General features: G+C 36.1%; 4 protein-coding genes across 5 annotated transcripts; 2 read left to right on the top strand and 2 right to left on the bottom strand.

Annotated features, from left to right (window-relative positions):
• Positions 74-2235, top strand: LOC18606870 (scopoletin glucosyltransferase). Its single transcript, XM_007040726.2, has one exon. The coding sequence runs from the start codon at positions 520-522 to the stop codon at positions 2113-2115; it is 1596 nt and encodes a 531-aa protein (XP_007040788.2). The 5' UTR covers positions 74-519; the 3' UTR covers positions 2116-2235.
• On the bottom strand, positions 2654-12523 carry LOC18606871 (protein ENHANCED DISEASE RESISTANCE 2). Its single transcript, XM_007040727.2, has 22 exons — positions 11518-12523; positions 10988-11062; positions 10177-10230; positions 9495-9557; positions 9197-9300; positions 8459-8526; positions 8258-8374; positions 8053-8093; positions 7838-7938; positions 7531-7626; positions 6637-6701; positions 6469-6540; positions 6218-6373; positions 5085-5314; positions 4964-5003; positions 4697-4851; positions 4481-4582; positions 3904-3948; positions 3681-3821; positions 3230-3325; positions 3032-3133; positions 2654-2939 (listed from the first exon to the last, which is right to left on the bottom strand). The coding sequence occupies exons 1-22, from the start codon at positions 11653-11655 to the stop codon at positions 2832-2834; spliced, it is 2169 nt and encodes a 722-aa protein (XP_007040789.1). The 5' UTR covers positions 11656-12523; the 3' UTR covers positions 2654-2831.
• LOC18606872 lies at positions 13590-15047 on the bottom strand. Its single transcript, XM_007040729.2, has 4 exons — positions 14509-15047; positions 14239-14291; positions 14011-14178; positions 13590-13925 (listed from the first exon to the last, which is right to left on the bottom strand). The coding sequence occupies exons 1-4, from the start codon at positions 14947-14949 to the stop codon at positions 13694-13696; spliced, it is 894 nt and encodes a 297-aa protein (XP_007040791.2). The 5' UTR covers positions 14950-15047; the 3' UTR covers positions 13590-13693.
• LOC18606873 (transmembrane protein 45A) lies at positions 16812-20319 on the top strand. Of its 2 annotated transcripts, XM_007040731.2 has the most exons (3): positions 16812-17125; positions 17958-18416; positions 19553-20319. In XM_007040731.2, the coding sequence occupies exons 2-3, from the start codon at positions 18070-18072 to the stop codon at positions 20028-20030; spliced, it is 825 nt and encodes a 274-aa protein (XP_007040793.2). In that variant the 5' UTR covers positions 16812-17125; positions 17958-18069; the 3' UTR covers positions 20031-20319. The 2 variants fall into 2 exon arrangements, with proteins under 2 accessions (XP_007040793.2, XP_007040794.2); XM_007040732.2 differs by lacking the exon at positions 16812-17125 and having other exon boundaries at positions 17504-18416.

Raw genomic sequence — 21165 nt, forward strand, 5'->3', positions numbered from 1 at the left:
GGATGTAGGAGTGGCATAGACCTCCACTGACAGGGAAAAAATTTTGGCTTGCCGACCATACAATTCCTTAACAAAGTAAACAACTTGAACGCGGTCCAATCATTACGCGTCCTGGTGCTGGCTTGGCTGCACCGACCTGATCTCACCTTTCGTAACCCTTTTTCTTAGCTTGTTGACTCTGATCCATGGGGAAATTAATTGATACGGGAACTCCTATGTCGATGCTTAACCTGAAAGTTTCTGCCTCCGCTTTTTATATCATCTTTAACCAAAAACGAATCTCGTATCAAAGAATGTTCCAGATTATCCATCTTCAGTTCTAGTCTTGGGTATGATGAACCATGACTTCTGCAGTTTTCATACCTAACAGTCAAACCTCTTTCCTCACCTACCAGTAAAAACCTTACTCTCTAAGCATTCATCTCAACCTTACTTTTCCAGTTCTATAAATTGAGCGAATCAACCGTGTAGTTGCCATAGATTGCAAGCATCAACCAAGCCAAGGGAATTGCGAAAGATATGTCGAGTGAAAGCCAGATATGGGTAGTTCCATTCTTTGGGCAAGGCCATCTGTTCCCATGCATGGAACTATGCAAGCACATTGCCTCGCGCAATTTTAAAACAACCTTCATCATTTCCTCTAATCTCTTTTCCTCTATACCTTCCTCCTTCCAGGAGCATCCTCTCATTGAAGTTGCCCAAATACCTTCTTCGCCGCTATCTCCACCAGAGCCCAGTTCCAATCCTCCCAACCATCCCCATAACCACCACTCAGATTTAGCTCCAGGCATTGAAAAGCTGCTTGAGAATGCCTCCCGACCTGCTTGTGCCGTAATTGATATAATGATGGATTGGACAGGAGATACTTTCAAGAAATTCAAGATTCCAACAATAGGGTTTTTCACGTCAGGTGCATGTTCTGCTGCTTTGGAGTACGCCATGTGGAAGGCTCGCGTAGTGGATATCAAGCCTGGAGAGACCCGTTTGCTTCCTGGCTTACCTGAAGAAATGGCTTTGACAGATTCCGATCTTAAACATGGCCCACCACCTGGACCACCGCCACCTGGGCATGGCGGCTTCGGTTTCTCACTTGGACCGCCAGGACCACCACCACCTGGGCTCGGCGGCTTCGGCTTTCCACGTGGACCGCCACGACCACCACCACAGGGGCATGGCTTTTTCCCTGGGCCTCCAGGAGGGCCCGGACCACAGAAAATGGGTCCACCCCAACCAGGTGGACAGCCACCCTGGATGGAAGCTGCCAATGACTCGGTTGCATTGATGCTAAACAGTTGCAATGATCTTGAGGGTCCATTTCTTGATTATTTAGGGAACCAAATCGGGAAACCAGTTTGGGGTGTGGGCCCACTACTGCCCCAACAGTTCTGGAAATCGTCCGATTCATTGCTGCACGATCGTGAAATCCGAGCCAACAAACAGTCCAACGTGACGGAGGATGAAGTGATGGAATGGTTGGACTCAAAGCCTCGTGGATCAGTGCTGTACGTGTCTTTTGGCAGTGAAGTTGCTCCCACCAAGCAAGAATTCGAGCAATTGGCTGATGCATTAGAAGCATCAAACAGGCCATTCATTTGGGTAATCCAACATGGATCAGGCAGACCAGGTCCGCCACCTGGACCACCGCAGTTCTTAGGAAACCAACCTGGTTCGAGTGATTCACACTTTGAAGAAGAGAGTTACTTCCCTCATGGTTTGGACCAAAGGGTTGGTAAAAGAGGTCTGATCATCCATGGATGGGCACCCCAGTTGTTGATCCTAAGTCATCCATCTACGGCAGGGTTTCTATCACATTGTGGATGGAATTCTACGGTGGAAGCTATCGGACGTGGGGTACCATTGTTGGCATGGCCTATCAGGGGTGACCAGCACTACAATGCAAAATTGGTGGTGAATCATCTGAAAGTGGGGTGCCCGATTTTTGACCATCTATCACAGCAGATGATCAAGAAGGATGACATAACCAAGGGGATTGAGAAGCTAATAGGAAATGAAGAGATAAAAAAGCAAGCTGTGACGCTTAGCTCTAAATTTCATCATGGTTTCCCGGCGAGTTCAGCTGCTTCTTTGGATGCTTTCAAGGATTTTATTTTGTAATTTCCCTTTATTTTTTGCTGGGGATAGTTTGAAAGGAATATTGTTCTGTGGAGCCAGACTGACATAAGATCTTCACGAAATAATTTAGCAAATACTTCACCAAGATATCTTTTGGGTATTTTTTTTCCTGGTTACTTTTATTTTCAGTTCTACTTTCTTTCATTTTCTCGTTAGAAACGACTAATTCTCTATGTAAGAGATCAAATTTTGTTCTCTAACAATAATTCCTTGGAATCGTCACTGACCTGAAATGTTGACAAGTGCGAAGCATCCATTTGGTATTCGAAAGTTCCGAAGATGCCAAAGTACTCTGTCCTTATGGCGTCACGTTTGCACCAATCGGTTATGATTCTCTTGGATTTGATAGGGACTACCATTGTTTCAACAAAAAGAAACCTGACACAATCCTTTTGTCTCGATTGTGATGCCGAACTACTGAAACCTGACCCAACCTTCTAATTATGATTCTTCTCTGTCCTTGCCTTAATGATATGTGCAATAGCTAATAGCCAGCCAAAGAAATATAACTAGATGGAGCTTGGCGCATTAAAATTTTTCATTTTTTTTCCTTTTCACTACTTTTGCTGAAATTTCCATTTGGAAAAAGGGATGACATATTTTCCTGTGAATGTTAAATGACAGATAAAAAAGGGAATGAAAATATGAATATCTGAAGAAATGAGATGCGTATAAAATCAGCCGTTGGTCAAAACAAATCAGAATGGATCCGCGTCCAGCTTTGGAACTATGGCAGACGATAGCTCTATATGCGAAACACGGACTGCACCAATTAGCCGCTCTGGCAGCTCATCTGTTGTATTTGCCTAACGGGAAGGGAAACATACAACCAATTTTAAGCTAACATATACAAGTAAATCTGCAGCCTACTAAAAATATTGTGTACAAAAATTCGCACCTGTACAAGGAAAGCCATGTCAACCACCAACGTTGTAATTACACCAATGACAAGCCCCAAAACTCCATTAGCTACAGTGGAAGAACCTATGTCAATATCAACCTGCAGATAAATAAACGAGTAGACCAATATTAATCACATCATCCAAGTTAGTTCAGGCTTACATTCAAGTATCCAAGAACATCATAAGAATCTTACTTCTAAATACTTGGGACCACGAATATAGTTGCAATCAACTGCTTTTCCCAACAAACAAGGGGTGCTCCCAACACTCTGTCGCACAATCCAAGACCCCTGCAAGATTCAATGAGAACAATTCAAGAAGATTAAATTTCAAAGGATGTAGTAAAAGAAACAAGAATTAAGACAAGGACTGACTCCTTGCACTTTTTTTTAGCAACATTAACCTCACTGGAGATCATATTTAATATATTATTAATTAAATGGACAATTTTCACCCACAGATTTCCATTTACGTACCAATTCACACATGACCGCTTGCTCGAGTGATAACACATGTCAAGCGTGTAATATGGACTTTGGCAGACTAATTAAAAACATATGACAAAAATTATTAAGACACAATTACAACCTGTCTCAAACATCTCGACTAAAGCATAATCTGAACGCAATGGAGAAAGATAGATACCTTTGGCACTGATGGAATAAGCTTCAGCCTACTATTGCGGAATTCATCATCGCCATCAACAAACCGATGCAAAAGGGATCCGGGTACTAATTCCCTTGTCACAAAATAGAATACCATACTATAGTGTGTTGAGCCAGGAACCTGGAAGAAAAACAACATAATCCACTCAACCTCCAGGTCCATCAATTTAATATACAAGAGTACCTGCATTATGTAGACTTACTTGAAAATTAAAGACCAAAGAGAAAAGCCCCTTCTCTGAAGCAACCTACAAAGACAATAGCAAAGGGGATCAAATACCTGTAAATATATACTCCATAAAGGAATCAACAACAGATTTTCTACATCAATAATGTTGATAGTGACAATCCATGAAAAACTTAATCAGGATGTGCTTGGGCTCTTAGGAGAAGGATCGATGAACCTTCAGTCCTGATCCAACAACAAACCAACCAAACAAACTTGTTCAAGGCAGAACATAGTTCATATGATACAAAACCATACCAGACATATAAGCCTTGCATACTTGGTTATCAGTTCATTCATTCAACTGACAGGTTATGAGTTCAATGTGATCCCAATCTCCCATGTTTATTAAAATGTTCACCATGGTTCCTAATAAAGGCTTAGATAATATTGCAAAACAGAGAAGCCATGCATAGTAAATGGAGCAGGAGCCACTTACTATACAAACCAGATACTAACAAACAGCTTTCTAAAGAAATGGAATACAGTTTTCTAAAGTGAAGCAGAACAGTACAGAGGCAAATAAAGTTAAAAAGGTAACTTCTCATACTCACTTGAGCTGCACAGCCTTGACGCCTAGCAACATGATCTATTCTTTTTGTGTCTTTAAACCAATCAACAGCAACAAGATCCATTAAATGCTTCCCTGCAGGAATCTTCATTGCATATAGGGGGAAAAAGGCAATAAAACAAAACAAAGACATAAGATACTGATTAAAAAAAAAAGGTGAAAGAAAGTGATTAAAAGAAACAAGCACAAGAACAGGAACCTTTGTTTTGTCATAACAAAAATGCTTGCTACGGACTCTGAAATTGTTACCATCCGATATTCTCCAACAGTCACGAGAATTATCGCGGTCATCACGTCGTAGATTACCAGAAAAGCATGACAAATCAATTTTCTCAATAGGCTCTTCTTCCAGGGCTTTAATTCAATTAAAAAAAATTGTACATTTGAGACGAAAAGTCAGTCCCAAAAATTAAAAACCTGATCTACTTAAATCAAAACAAACCAATTTAACATTATTATGACCCACCTGTTCTCTTGACATCATTGTCGCTTTTAGTTGCATATGCCTGAAAATTTTAGGGAAATAAGAAACCCATGGTTAAAAACAAGTTGAACAAAAAGGGGAAGAGATAATGGTAAGATAAAACCTCATGTTCTGCATCAGGCATTTGTTCTTCATCCTCATCAGAGTATTCATCTATCATCACAGAGTTTCTACTTGCAGTTATTTGATCAAGAGAAGAGGCAGACTGAACAGATAAGTCATCTATCTTTTGAGTCTTCTTTGAAGAAACTGAAGATGAGGCCATATTGACCATAACTGGGATTCGAGGAGGAGCACCCCTTTCATCAGTTTGAGCAAACCATTCACGCAGTCCTGTTTTTAGAGGTAAACGAAAATTTTCAATAAAGGTAGATGAATAGAGATTGAAACAAACATGATGAGGTAATGAAGTAATATTTATTAACATCCCCCTGCACCATTATTTCTTATTTTCTTCTTCACGCTGTTTATTTGGACAAGGGTGAGATGTCAAGAATCAGACCAGACTGGTATCACAACAAAAAGATGTATTCTTTTTTCTTTATTGAAATAGTGACAACAAAGAACCGAAATAACTTTAAAAGAATAACAGCAGATGCAGCCAAATAAAGTTGCTCACTTGATTTGAATATCCTTGTAATATATTCATAACAATTCATTTCTTTTAACTATACCATTAAAAGCACAAGTAGAGCATCACTACACCATTTACCAAGTTAAAAGTATCTCAACCTTCACCAGAGCTGCATAAGGAATTCTTTCAAATTCATAAACTCCAAATAACAGAGATTAAAAAACCATTTACATCAAAATACAAAAAAAAACTAATATAGGTTTCTTTCCAGCATGCCATAGTGTTGAAACTGTCCCCAGGTGTCCAATGCTTAAAACTTGAACTCTTAACTTGGAGGTCTTAGGGTTGAATCTTGGGAAGGGGGTTAGGATTTTATGGGATGGGAAAGGGCTACATCTCATTGTGTAGCCCAAGCCCAATGGGATTTTATATGTACCCAGAAAAAGGAAAAAGCATTGATACTGAAACTAAGCAGCATGCCCTACCCCACCCATGAACTTTTTCCCCAGTCTTCCCTTCCTGATATTAAAAGAGAGGAAACAGAAAATTAGAAGTATGTAAACCATGGAAACATGCAAAAAAACTCCTATATTTCAATGTGGTATCAAATTTTCCACAACATTGCAAATTTTTAACATGCAAAATACAGAAAAAGAACTCACCAGCAACACTATTTAACATCTGAAGAAGACAGTGTTGCTGAAACGATGAAATATAACCCACACCCCATCCTTTCAAATCAATCTGCATGAGGTGTTGCACCTGTGTTCTAGGCTTCTCATTTCGAGATTTCAAAGGAGAAATGTTAAACCCTCCACCTGAGAAAAGTAGTTACAGAGCATGCAATATAACTCCAAATTAAATACTGATCTTCAAATTCTCAGCACAACCAAGGAATTCACATAGAGCTTACTCTCAACATGAGCCCGTACATATCCTGGCTGTGGGCCACAATTCTCATGCTCCCTAGAACGAAATAATACAACTGCACAATAACCAAAACAAGAAAAAAGGGAAAATTTCTGAAGCTAGAAATATAAGCAGATAGTTAAATAAATTAGTAGATCTGCAAAAGACTTACCATAACTTCCATCATCATTTCGGCGCCAATAACGCACATAGCAAAGGTCACGGGGCCAAACGATCCTGCAACAGCACGGAGCCATAGACATGAAAAATTGCCCATACTTCGTTAAGGAATAAGAACCAAACCTTTCTTTGTAAACTGAAGTAGAATGTTAGAAAAATTCAACAAGATTTCATAAATAATGAAGTGAACAAAGTTGTCATAAACCTAGGATAATAGTAATAGAAATTCAAAAGTTCCTTCTGGAAATTATTCTTGTAGCTGAAAACATTTAGTGTATGTACATATATACATATAAGTATCATATAGAGGTTTCTGAGGAAGAAACTTAAGAGGCAAAAACCATTAACTCTTTACAATTTAATTGACAGCCCATCCCACATTACCAGTCAATACTTCCGTAAAACATCAAACGTTAGAGCAACAACCATAATACAAAAAGATTCAATACTTTGATTCTTGCAAACACTAGTACATTCTCATCTATCTCCCTCTCTGGCTCTCTCGGTCTTTTATCTCACTTCTGTTTCCAACTTGTTCGTTTTCTCCTTTTTTTTTTTTTTTTTTTGTTCCTTACGTTTGATAGAATGAACTTTCATTTTCTCTCATTCCTTCTTCTGGTGCTTACCTGCATGGATCCTGCATACTAGGCTTACCTTTTTCCATTTTTGGCATCTTCTAAATGCTAGGAAAATATAGTCAACAATCAAAGTTTGACTCACATCAAAGAAATATTGCTAAAAAGAGGTTGACAAGCTCAGATTTGTATTGCCTAACAATTTTCGTTCCCAAAACGCAACAAACCATGCTGATACTGCTTTAAAAGACAAATATTCAAGACAATGAAAGCATATACATGAGTGATTTAAATTTGAGAGAAAGTATTACATAGGGAACCAGTCCAACTGAAGCCTGTGATAAAGTATGGCTGTATGTCCATCTACCTCTTCAACCAAACTACCATACTGAAAACTACAATCCCACCTGCAGAAGGTAAAAAATATAAAAATGAAAAATGGAAAGTTCCCCAAAGATTTTAATGAAATAACTTTTCTACTTAGTCCCTCAAATAGTGTGGACATAAAAATGTGCCAGCATCTGCAAACATGTGTGTGTGCACATGCAAACATAGGTATGCATTTGTAGCATACATCAAAAAGAATATTTATTTTAATTGAAAATATAGAAAACCTACTCAAATCGTGTTCCATCCATGCTCATTACAAGACCAAATATTTCTTCACAAGTAGCTTCCACGACACCTACAGCCTTCATTGCCCTACTACAGCTCCTTGGCTAAATTAAGGAAAACGTAAGTGATGGTTACCACTCAAAACATTTTGATGCACTTAAAAAATAATATAAAAGTTCATGTCCTGGGATAAAGCAAGCAAGGAAACAGTTCCATACAAGGTAATCAACTTCAAGAAGCTCTTCAAAAATGCGAAGGCCTGTTATCATATCAAAGAAAAGGTTCAGGTTCAGAATAATTCATCAATGCCACTGCAATATGGTTGTAATTAAATACATTTCCATTTCAAACTACTTTTCAAGATTTCCATCCCTGGATTGAACTTTAAAGCCAATAAAATGGAATGCTCTAAGTAAAGCTAACCATTTTGACATTGAAGGAGGCGCCAATGTTTTCTAGAAAATGCTTGGTTGTTGGCATTTTGATTTGATAATTCCGAGTCAAATTCCCGTGTCCAGTCTAATACTGAATCTGGAAGACCTGGCATTTTAATAAAGATATTGAGATTCTGATAATTGCACTAAATAGCGTAAAGTAGATGAGAAAGGGAAACTGGATGAGAACCATTTCCAATTGTTGTTCTCCTAAGCAAATTCGGATGAGCATCGTCTTCATCCTCCTGGGCACTGAACCTTAAGAAAAAAATTTAGAAATTAAAAGTTTGGCCAATAATCACTTGCCTTACCATTGCCACTAAACAAAACAAAAAAAATCCCAGAAAAATGCCAACAACTGATAAGAATCAAGGTACTTTAATTCATTTTCATTTGACAATCAATCGTGAACAGGAGTTTGGCATAAATGAACCGTGCTTTACACAGCTTGTCACGAAACTTAACAAGGAGCACGGCAAATTATGAATTCGACCAGCAATAATGCAAGGATACTCAACACCACTAGATATTCATCTATAACAAGCAGATTAGCTGCAAGGCTTGGGCTAAAATTGAAAATCTCAAAATGTATAACTGTTACAACCATGAAATATTTATATAATTTATGTGTGCTATATTTTACAAGCTTCAACACATGGGAAGATGTAAGATATGTATAAATCCCACAAAACATAAGACCTCTTTTTTATCACAGCTAATTCCTCTAACCTTCCCCCACTCATTTATGACAGTGACTCTATCTACCCACACGAGGCTATGATCTAAAGACTTCCAAGGCACCCAAGTAGCTTGACTTAAGCCCACATAAGACACCCACCTGACTCACCACTAACATAACATAGGTTCACTTTTATCAACATAGCATACCCAACAGCAAATAGAAAATTAATGACGAATAGGCACTTACTGACTTTCATGGTCCGATGAAGAAGCAGTCCTCCCATTATCCATCCCAGATTTATATTCAAAAGAAACATATTTGTTGCCATTTGCAATTTGTGACTCTTGATGCTGCATATGTTAATAATGAAACTAGGCAATTAAAAAAATCTGCTGAACAGATTACTACATAGATGCAATATAGTCCGTTCACTAAAAAATTTTGACCCTAAACCTATTGCAGCAGAAGTCGATAGGGAAGTACCAACTTCACAAAACAAAAATACAACAGAAAGCAGAAATAAGCTACGGACTCTGAGACGCACCTCAATTATAGACTCAATTTTTTCCTTCCAGATTAGGGCTTCCTGGATGTTGAATGCTGCCATCTAGAAAGAAGAACGCAGACATGGTTTAATCTTTTGCTCCCAATATTGAAAAGCATAAGATTTTGCAACTAGATCTACAGGACACAACAATTGTAAAGAGAAATACAGGGGCCAAAAGGCCTCATGGTAAATCCAAAACATGTGTCAATTATGCTGGCACAAGGGCAGAGAAACACAACAGATAATCACTCTAGTTCCACCATAACACTTTTTCAGTCACCACGTAATGATAAAATTCTAGTCATGACCTCATAAAAAAGAGATTAACTCAATTAGGAATACAACATAATTGTCAAGAGCAACCAAAGTGGACTCCAAGTGTATGTGTACATGGTAAAACCAAGTGCAACACCAATCTACCCTAATGTGACTTAGGTTCTTAAGCATAAAACTGGAAAAACCACCATTCATTTGTCAAAGTATAAGTAATTCACTGATGGGGGTCCATCCCTACCCTCCTGGTGGCAACTAAGAAAAAAGGTGAAATTACAGAAAAGATGCCAAAAAACATGTTTCAATTTCTGGCATCAAGTAACCAACCAAGCAACCTCTGCTTATTTAGCATCAAAGAATACATATTCATATCCTATTTCCATAAGATAAAATAAAAACAACAAACCGTGATTCTGTGGTACTTTTCTTTCTTGTTGTAAACAGACAAAACATAAACCATCTGCAAAACATAAAGCATAAGTTAAAATGGAGTATAGATGAGTGTTCTATCTAAAGGAATACATTTTATTATATACCAGAGTATAACTGCTAATGGGACATTACACCGGTATCAAGATTAACTAAACAGTTACACATAAAACTGAGACAAAAGCAAGAGTATGAATGAGTCTCTTGATGAGAGAAAGGGCAAGGCAACAGTAAAATATAATGAAGCGAAGTCTAAACATTACAATTTGTCAAGAAAGAGATTCCCAAATCACTATAAGACAATAATAGAAAGCACACAGTAATCATTAGCAAGAGACATGACTAATTATTGGTGACCTGATGATTCAAGATTATGAATGCTTACATGCATATGTAAAGGTGTACAGACATATGTACATATATGTAAATCTATCTATGTATATAATGTTGGACAGTCTCAGACTCTCAGCCACCAACAACAATAGCAGGTATCATGACCAGCTTTGTAATCAGGGTTTCACTTTCAATCTTTAGCTTAAAATGTACAAAATTAAAAATCATTCCACCTGCAACGCCAACTAACATGCAGCACATATGCTCATTTTTTATATACTATATATCTTTAAACAACACCATGATAGATTTTTGACGTTCAATAACTTTTGTTCAGTACGTACCATCAACATAACTTCTAAGCACTATCATTACCATTATAATATCGACAGGCTAAAATAGTATACAGGCAAACGAATACACACACAGACACACACAAAGAAACAACAACTCACATGTCCATGGTGAGTCTTCAAGCCTCGATCCTCCACCCTACAATTTCCGTCTATCAACAAGGTCTTGATTGGAACCTAAATTTAGAAAACACAAAAAACTCTTAAACTCTTAAACAGCAGTGCATTCAGTTATAAGCTGTGCTCATTGCACAAAAGCTAAATGTCAAAAGAAACACAAATATTCCTAAAAAAAATGAAATAAAAATTCCTCTGCTCTCTTATCCTAGACAGCAAGAATCCACAGCTATCAGACACCTTTGTCAACAAGATGCTCCTGCTTTTTTACTAAAAGCATAGAATACCAACCGTAAAAGTTCCATTATTAAAAAAAAAGAATAAATCAAACCGAATTGCACATAACTTAACATTCTAAAAGCAACTTTTCTCTCTTCTCCGATCCCAAAAAAAAAAAAACAAAGCAAATTAACCTTTAAAAAAAATCTATAAAATACTTCAACAATATGTTTAATTTAAGAATCCAAGCAATGCCTAAACAAAATTAAGAATTCTAAAACAAAATAATTAAAGACCTGGTTATCTTGTGGCTTTCTCTTGTAGTAAGCCAGAAGCCGAGTTTCAAGCACGAAATATCGCATGTGTATGAAGGATCGCCCGATCTTCCTTCTCCCATATCTCACCATCCATCCTTCGTACACTACCTTCGACATTTCTGCCCTCTCAAAATCCACCAACAACAACCGAATTTTCCAACTTAATATGCCAAAATCGGAAGCTTAGATCGTAATCTTTGCTTCCGCCAGATCACTGCCGCCTATGTCATTTGATCTCTCATCGTCGAAATCGAGAAATCGGCGAATCGATGATTCCTAATTCTCATTTCTTGAAAAGTGCCGAGAATTCGGATTCCACATTGCGGTGAAACCGAGAATCGCAAAAGCGAAATTTGACTTTGGGCACTACGATGAAGAGATTAGAAAAGAAAAAGGTGGCAATAAAAACAGGAAAACAAAAAGAAGGAGAGAGCGAGAGAAAGAGACAAGAGCAAGCAGGATCGAGTGAGTTACAGAGGAAAATTGAATTCTACATAAAAGAAGAAAATAGAGAGCGTATTTTGAAAGAGAAAAGAGGAATAATCAATTTTTTATTTTATTAATAGTATTACTTATATAAGTAAAAGAGAGGAAAACAAAACTTAAAAAAAAAAACACTAGAATTTTTATTTCCTCGCTAATTTTGGAAAAGGGGGAAATCTAGGGAGATATCAGACGAGGCGGCCGTGGTGGTGGTTGGGTGTGGCGGGATCGGCGATGGTTGGCGAATTCCGACCACGCAAATAGGAGGGAGGAGTGGTGAAAACGACGGTGCAATTGAGGAAAGGTTCCGACGAACGGCTTTGAGAGATCCCACGTAAGTGAAAGAAAAGAGAGGGGGCGCACGAGGACGAAGCCACGTGGATGATTACGATTCGGCAAGTGGGGTATGAGGTATCTTTAGAACCGTGACGCTCTGCCGAATTTTGAAATGCGGGGGAGGGGTCTGACTTCCAAGTTTACTTTCTGGGCTGGATCTGAGCATATGATTTTCGGTTTAAGGAAAGGAAATGTTGTTGGCCCCTGGTAAAGGGCTTAAATGACAATGGTAGCCCTACCTCCTAAGCCTGAAATGACGTAAATGACCTCTGGGCCTTTGGTATTTCACCTTAAAGTAAATTTGGCCCCGTGTCAGCATATAAATTTGGACGGACAATATGATTATTCACGCGTTACCCAAGAACGTGTAAACTTGTCTTTTTCCTATAAAGATTTCTCTTTTATTTTTTCCCATTTCTATCTTTAAATTTCCTTTTTTTTCAAAAAGTATTAAAAATAATAAATATTAAACAATAAAAAGACAAGATATGATTGTATACAAATCTTATTATTATTTTCTTTCCAAAATAGTTTATGTAATTTTAAGCAAATATGGGAAACTTGAATTTAACAACTAACAACAAATCTACAAATTATTTATCCACCTGTTTTTCCTTTTTTTTTTACCTTCATTTTTATTGCATTCATAATTCCCACTTTTTTTTAACTTTCACACAATAATTAAAACAAAATAAATATGAAAACATCAATATTTAATTTAATTTTAAAACCATTAAAGAAATAGCATTCATATATTTTTGTGATACATAGAGTTACATGATTTATCTTCAAATTATGTGTACGGTGGTAATGAGCAAACAATTAATTCAATTAAATACAAATTATCTGAATATTGTATAAAAATTAATCAAATTGAGTATAAATCAAGGACTAAAGGATTGATTGATTAATTGAATAAGATCAATTAATTCGACCGATAATTGAATTAATCTAAATTTTTTGAACTCAAGCGTAATTTTTTAAATTTCATTTTTCTATATATAATTAGAAAGTAAAAAATTAAATTATAAAATCTTAATATATATATATGAACATACACTAATGATATGTGTACAATCCTAAATCGATTAATTTGATTAATCAAAAAATATTTTTAAAATCGAAACCGACAGAATTAATCATTTTAATTGCCTTTACTTCCAAAGTAATAAAAAGATCGAATTAAGCAAACCGAATTACCCCATTGCGTAGAATAAAAGTTAGCATGAAAGTAGTAATTAACAAGGAAATTCTTTCATTTATTTCATTAAAGTGATACTTTTCTTGCAATGATCAACAGTGTCTCCACTCTCCAGTCCTCTGTTAAGACTGAAAGCTAAATAAGATTAAGGAAATTACATTGTTTGATCAAAACAACACGGCGCCTTCTCCCAATCCAATAACTCATCCATGGTGGGTCGCCGGAGACAACTCGGTAGCCAGCATTCGAGTACAATTTGCGAGCACCAAAATCATCTTCGTAAGCCCGAAGGACCAGAAACTTGAAACCCCATAAAACCGAAAGCACATCGCAAGCTTTGAGCAAACAGCTAGCGATCTTCCTCCTCCTGCACGTTATCACCATGATTAACATAGGCCGTGCTCTGCTGCAATTTCACAGAAAATCTAAAGATCTAGCTTTATGTATTGTACCGAAAGCATTTCGAAACGGCAAGCCCAGAGACATAGAGATATTCCTCTGCCCCATAGAGGTGTTGAAGAACAGATTCGTCTCTCATCGCCGTGACATCTACGACGCCCACGAGTTTTCGTTGCGATTCAGAAGCATCCGTGGAGGATTCAGCGACTAAACAGGCATACCTGTTAAACATGTTTTCTTTAATTAAAATGAACTTTTTTCCTGGAATCAAAAGTTTTTACCTGCTTGGAGGTGAGTTCCTCAGTTTGTAGATGAGCGCGGCGAGCACCTCCGCCTGTTGATGGAGCATTAAAACTCAGACTATGTATTAGCAAGGATTTTGAATCTTCCTTTTCTTTTGTCTGTCTAGTTTATATATCTTCTTTTTTTTTCTCTAAATTGTTCCATTAATGATGCAATTTATCATTCTCTTCTACAGGGGAGAATCGAAAGAAATCTCAACAAAAAAGAGATATGTGAAGGAAGAAGAAAGGGTAAAAAAGAGGAGTAACCTGGAAGAACTGGAAGAAGAAATCGTCAAAGAAGGCCATGGGTTGGTGAAACGCTTCTGCTTGGATTTGGGCAACCTTCCTTATTTCGTCTTGATCCTCCTCCAATCTCCTCACTTTCCACCCATACTCACTCGCCAAATACAAAGGTTGGTCCTTTCCATCTCCCCATCTCCCATTACCGTTTTCCTCTGCATTTCCATCAATCAGCTTCACAGCCGCCTTAGCTGACGATGAGGCCAAAGAAGAAGAAGAAGTAGTGCAGCACTGCACCACACGACCATTGAAAAATGTCCCTCTTGCCCTTCTCTTCCCATCGATTTTCCAGCTCCCATGGCGATGTTGATCACCGAGTTTAACGCATGCGTGCCTGTGCTGCTGCCGAGGCTCTGTCCACACACTACTCCTTGAAATAAAAGACTGGCTCTGTAGTAAGTGAGCCATACATCACTCTGTTTCTCTGGATGCGGAAAAATCATGGTGCAATTGGACTTTGGGAGCTTGTCTTTACCACCACTCTCTCTCTCTCTCTCTCCCTCTCTCTCTCTCTCTCTCACACACACACAGACACTAAATTATTTACTATATCTGAAAAACATGTGTTAGAAACTTTAATTTTTTGCGGTCCAAATCCATTGTATGATGTTAGTATTTAATTTCCAATCTTTAATTTATTTTTTTGGTGACAGAGAATGGGCAGAGGAAACGAATGCCAGAGGGGGAAAGAGGAGAAAACAGGGGAAAAACGTTTTTAGGTGAAGATAAGACAGGGCAGATACCCAAGTGGCTACAGTTACTCGTCAGGTTGGGATCATGAATGAACATCCGACGTGGCAACTTTTAAGCCTACCACGTGCTTGTACAAAACAAATGTGTTCCCCAAATTATTTGCAGATCCGGATCCAAAATAAATGCTGTTTTGAAGATATACGCCTTTTTTTTCGTTAAAAAATGTTTACTCCATTCCCATTTTTTTTTATTTTAATGTATTTAATATTAAATTTTGAAATTTTTATAAATTAATATTTGATATATAGAAAATAAGAATACTAAGATGTTTTTAACTTTTGGACAGCAAGGATGATCTTGTTTTCCTAACATAAATCTGGAACGTCACGTGGAAAAAATTAAATACCCTTTTTTTGAACCTATAACCTCATAATTAAGGCTGCCTTTATTGAGAGGAGACTTGGGGTTGGCGCTGCCTGCCCTGGGCCCATAAATTATTGGTTAAGGAAAATAATAATAATAATAGAAGCGTTAATTAGGTATTTGGTTCACCAAATGTTTGATTTTATGCTTGGAACGTTTTGAGCATACGCTCTTATTTGATTCGTCTGAAGAATGTTGAACTCTCAATTGTCCAAAATTGTATAATATCAAGAGCAATCTCATACCCGCCTCCCTCTTTGAATTTTTTTTTTTTGCATTGACTAGAAAAAACTATGGCTTTTTTCCGTTAATCTCTTATTCAATGATCGAGTTTTAATTCGTTTTGGATTTAATCTCATAAATTAAAAATAATATGAACATTTTGTATATAATTAATGTGGTATTGATTTATAACTCTTTTCTAAGAGAGTAATACATACTTTTCTTTTTTAAAAATGACATTTTCTTATGACACATGGTTATTATTTAAAAATTAATTTTGATACTTATTATTATAATCTATACTAACTTGTAAAATATTATTCATTTGTAATTTTTATTTTGATTTATTAAATCTTACAAATTTATCTTATGAAATATATTTTATAAGTCAAAAATAATATAAATACTTAATCTCATTTTAATATATAATTTTTTTCTATGACCGTGACATCTAACTCGATCGTGCTAAATGAAAAAGTCGATCAAAGGTTCCTTCGACGATAAACCAAAAAGAAGAACAAGACATTTGATCTTTCAGCATATTTAATTTTAGCATCAATCTCATATGTATCACAACCGAACACAAAAGAGAATCTTATACTCAAGCGTTATGGCCAAGCCCCAAGGTGAAACCAAGATTTAATTCCATTGAAAGGCCCACACGTGTTCCGCGCCACGATCCAACGGATGTAAACATCAACGTGGACCTATTGCTATCAGAGAGAGTTGGGGGAGGTGTGGAGCGGGGGCCAAATCAACTAGTCAAACTCCAATATGTTATCTTCTATTAAATATATTGAATCGGATAGAATAATAAATGTTTCATTAACAGTGATATTTCTTTTTAATGGGTTTTTTTTAAAAAAATAATATATTTAATTATTAATAATATATGGAATATAATATACAAATAATCATACACATAAACAAATGATGAAGGTTCCATGCAATAAGGCACATGAAAGAAAAAAAAAAAAGAAAGAAAAATTGTTGATGAATGATGAATTGATGATATGATTCCATGATTATCTCCGTCACTTTTTGTGCCACTTTCTTTTTAACTCTCTTTCAGTCGGTCTGTCCCCCTTCCTTCTCTTTCCTCTGATCCCCACTACCCTCCTCTCTTCTCCACTCTCTCTCTCCCTCTGGGTTTTTATTTTTTGTCATTTATTTTCTTATATTGAATTCAGTGAATGATTTTTGGTGATATGGAGAAAGCTTTGGAACTCAATCATGTTCCCTAAGTGTAAGTACTTTCATCTGTTATTTCTGTTTAGTGTTAGCTTCCATGAGTATTTCTTTTTCTCTTTTTGTTTTTTTAGGTAATCAATTACCCATAAAAACTTTCTTTAAAAAAACGGCTTTTTATCTTGCCTTTTTGTATTTTCCCTCTGTAAAGCTTTTACCAGTTCAAAGGTTTTGTCTGCATTATGGAGCTTCGACTTTTCAACAGATGTGGATCAGGATCTGTTTTTCTTTCTCTCTTTTTTCATAATTTTCCCTCAGTAATACTAATAATTTCTATTGGGATTTTCCATATTGACTTTTGTGGGTGGTTGGTCTTCCTTTTTGTTTTTGTTTTCCTGTTCTTAAATACCAAAGAAAATGGAAAATTTGACTTTTAAAGGCTGTTCTTTTAAACGAAGACTTTTGATGCAGAACCAACATTTCCTCAAGTCTTGGTTTTCTAATTCTGTTTGTTTCTTGGGAAAACACAAGAACAAATTTGCCTCAAGTTCCATTCTTTATGTTGGTTTCCGATTGATTGAATGCAAACATCAGTAACAGTTTGCTGCAGTTCTGTAACTTATAAAGCTTGTTCCTTTATAGTATGAAAGTCTTTTTCTTCATTTTTATTTACTTTTTTTCTGTTTTTTTCTCGTCAGCTAAACAAAGCTGACACGGAATTTCACCAAACTTTTGTAGTCTAATGCAATAAGGCCGACTTTGTTTTGCTATCAAAAAGACTGTTTGATCAAGTTTTTCAAAGATACATCATTTATCAGAATTCTGAAGTTTTCTGTAGAGTTAATCAAATTCAAAGAATGAACATTTAAACTGTTTACCCGTTGAAGCAGAATAAAAAATATCTTGGCGTAACAAGAAGGAGAAGAAGAGGTTGCAAGAGTTCATAGCTGCTTGTATCTGAAGCTAAAGATAAAAGAGAGTGATAGGTATATCAACAGAGAGATGGGATCTTTCAAGGGTCATGCTTTGCCAGGGACTCTGTTTCTGACGGTTGGCGTATGGCACATATGGAGTTGTGTGGTTCGATATGTGTCGAACCCCAAGTCTTTTCAGGTCAGGGTGTGGAACCCAGTTCCTGGTTTTGATGGGAAGTTGAAGTACTTGGAGCTTTATGTTGTAGCCATTGGTGCTTTTATTGATTTGTGCATCGAGCTTTTGTATTCGACCCACCTCAAGTTTTTTGTCAATGGAGTCTTGAATCCATCACACTTGAATGATTTTGAGCATTCCGGCATGCTTCTCATGTTTTTCCTCCTAGGTGCCATCGCTCTGCTTTCAGAGAAAACGAGGTTAGTCCTGGTCTTTTTTCCAATTGTGCGTGGCCTTCTTTCGGAGAAAATCATTAAGAACTGTGGACATCAATCAATAAAGCAATGAAAGAAATTCTCCATGAAATCAGAAAACAGTGAAATGATCATTATTGCTTTAAAAACAAATCGTTCTAGAAATTCTCTTTCTTTTTCTTTGAATAATAGTTGCTGCCAGTTGTTCTTAACTTTGAATTGCCCACAGTTTGTCCCCATTCTTTTCTAGGAAAACACAAGAAAGGAAAATAATTTTCAACCCTTTTATTACTTGATCTAAAAGATGCAGAACCTCCATTAAGCTGAACATAGATGAAATTTTCAGGTTTACTTATGTAGAGTTCACATCAAATCTGAACTTCTTCTTGAGCTTGGCTTCTGATATTAGCAACACAGATAATTACAAAATGCATATATGAGAACTTTTCTGCTTTTCTTGTCTAGTCAATGGAATTTTAGGGAAATAAAAAAAGAAAACCCAGTTTTGTATAGCATGCTTTATGACAGTACATTTTGTGTGAACTAGGCAGTCTCTGGTTTACTTGATAAAATCAGCAATCGACTTTTTCATTGGATATTTCATAATGCACACAACGTCTTTAACTCTGGAAACAGAAGTAAGGCAAGATTTTTTTTATCTAGTGCTACTTCCTGAGTTCTGGATTCTAAGTTCTGACCAAAATCATGGGACTGCTGCTTTCTGACTGGGAAAGAGTGTAACCAGGTTGGTAATAGAACCATTGGGGATTGGAGGGTTGGAAGTTATGAAGGTTCTATAAGCAGTAGATTCTGTACAGACTGCTAATTAGGTGGCTTCAATTTTATTTTTTTTTGGATTTTGGGGAATTAGTGCATGTGTAGTGCATTGAAGTAAAGTTCATCCCTAACCATAACATGAAAGCTATATTATATGTTATGTTAAATGCCAGTATTCTAATGTTTTATGTCTGAAATCATTGTTGTTTAATTACAAAATGTTTACTCCATTTCATAAGTATTTTTCCATTCCATATTTCCACTGAACCATCAACTGTCCATCACGCAAGTATTGATATTTCACCATTTCTTTTTAAATATAGCTAATTTTACAACCATCTTCATTGGAATCTCTTCTTGCTCAGTTTCGTTTCCTTACCACAAGAAGGGCTTTGTCTTATTGCGGCAGCAGCATTCTGTGCGGAGTATCTGCTATTCTACTTTCACTCAACAACTCATAAGGGCCTCGAGGGATACTACCATCTTGTGCTTGTCCTTTTAATAGGACTTTGCATCTTAACCACTGTTGCTGGAGCTCTCTTCCCGAACAGCTTCCCTGTTGATTTGTGTAGTGGAATTGCTATAACCCTCCAAGGCCTCTGGTTCTATCAGACTGCTTTCACCCTCTATGGCCCCATGATGCCTGATGGTTGTCAGCACAAGGGGAATGCAATCTATTGCCGTTCAGCAGATAGTGAGGTCCGAGGCGAGTTGCTTGCTAACTTCCAGCTCTTCTCTCTGGTACTGGGTGTCCTTGTTGCTGTTGTGGGATCATATGGTTTTGCAGCTTCAAGATATGCGAATTCTGATCTTGGAAGCATGCATTCAGTTCAGGACGGATGAGAATGAGATGGAAGCAGGGTATTCAGTCTTAAATTTTGGATTCAAATACATTTTAGTCTTCTTGTTCATTATCTTTTAATGGCATCATAGCTGAAGGCACTAAGTTTAGCTGCTGTTACAGAGGTTTCCGGTCCATATCCTGGGAGAGATGAACATGATGGGAAGGAATGTAACTTTAGCAATTGTTAGCATTCATGTATAAACAGGGATAATAATGTGATTTACAAAGAGAAAAAAATCTATTACACCTCAATTTAATATTCCAGAGGAAGTTCCGTTTTAGAATTGATTCCGTACTTTATAGAAAAGATTTGAATTAAATTTTTTATTCCTCTTTACTGCTTTTTGTTCTTTTTCTTTTTTATTTTTGTTTTGCATTCTTGTTTTTTTTTCTATTTTTTATTTTCTTAATTCTTCTTTTTATTCCTATTATGAATTTTTTTTATTTTTTATATATTATTTTATTTTTAATAATTATCTTTGGAATTAGACATTCACCATTTTTATTTAAAAAGTAAATAGAAACTCTTGATATTGAAAATCTTTCTAAATTATTTTGGAGAATTTTAAAAATTTTCTTTTCTTAGAAATTTTTTTTAAAAAAATTTCTCTTACAACTTTTTTAAAATTTCATCATTTTTTATTCTCACTTACTTGCATAATATTAAACGCATACAAGCAAATAAGTATCATGATCCTATTTGTAAATTATGAACAATTTTAACCACTACATATTCATTCTATTATTTATGTTTAAATAATATTTTTGTAAAAAATAAATTTTGAGATTCTTTCAACACTTTTAGTAAGATCCTATAATTATTTGTCACTGAAAAAATTTAAAAATATTGTCACTTGCAATATTCTTAAAATTGTTTTTTAGAAGATTTTTTAAATAATTATTTTTAATTATTTAATTTATTCAATTAAGAATTTTAAATTTATCATTTTTAATATTCCTTAATTACATTTTTAATTAATTTCATAAATATAAATTAAATGAATAAATTAAAAATCAGTTAAAACATATGCCTCAAATGAATTTAGTTCTGATCAGACGGTCCAAGACTTTTTGGGCTCGACCTGATCAAATTCGATCCACTTCTTCTAATGCTATAGGAAAAGTTTTAAGTAA

Source organism: Theobroma cacao, chromosome 3, assembly GCF_000208745.1.
Source record: "Theobroma cacao cultivar B97-61/B2 chromosome 3, Criollo_cocoa_genome_V2, whole genome shotgun sequence".
Taxonomy (NCBI): Eukaryota; Viridiplantae; Streptophyta; class Magnoliopsida; order Malvales; family Malvaceae; genus Theobroma; species Theobroma cacao.

Excerpts from the sequence above, each read along its gene's own strand:
- LOC18606870 (XM_007040726.2), top strand. The coding sequence starts at position 520 with ATGTCGAGTGAAAGCCAGATATGGGTAGTTCCATTCTTTGGGCAAGGC.
- LOC18606871 (XM_007040727.2), bottom strand. The coding sequence starts at position 11,655 with ATGTCGAAGGTAGTGTACGAAGGATGGATGGTGAGATATGGGAGAAGG. Across the intron at positions 5,004-5,084 it reads TGCCTGATGCAGAACATGAG|GCATATGCAACTAAAAGCGA; the intron begins GTTTTATCTTAC and ends TAAAATTTTCAG. Across the intron at positions 3,134-3,229 it reads GTGGTCCCAAGTATTTAGAA|GTTGATATTGACATAGGTTC; the intron begins GTAAGATTCTTA and ends ATTTATCTGCAG.
- LOC18606872 (XM_007040729.2), bottom strand. The coding sequence starts at position 14,949 with ATGGCTCACTTACTACAGAGCCAGTCTTTTATTTCAAGGAGTAGTGTG. Across the intron at positions 14,292-14,508 it reads TCTTCTTCCAGTTCTTCCAG|GCGGAGGTGCTCGCCGCGCT; the intron begins GTTACTCCTCTT and ends CTCCATCAACAG. Across the intron at positions 13,926-14,010 it reads GCCGTTTCGAAATGCTTTCG|GAGGAGGAAGATCGCTAGCT; the intron begins GTACAATACATA and ends GATAACGTGCAG.
- LOC18606873 (XM_007040731.2), top strand. The coding sequence starts at position 18,070 with ATGGGATCTTTCAAGGGTCATGCTTTGCCAGGGACTCTGTTTCTGACG. Across the intron at positions 18,417-19,552 it reads CTGCTTTCAGAGAAAACGAG|TTTCGTTTCCTTACCACAAG; the intron begins GTTAGTCCTGGT and ends CTTCTTGCTCAG.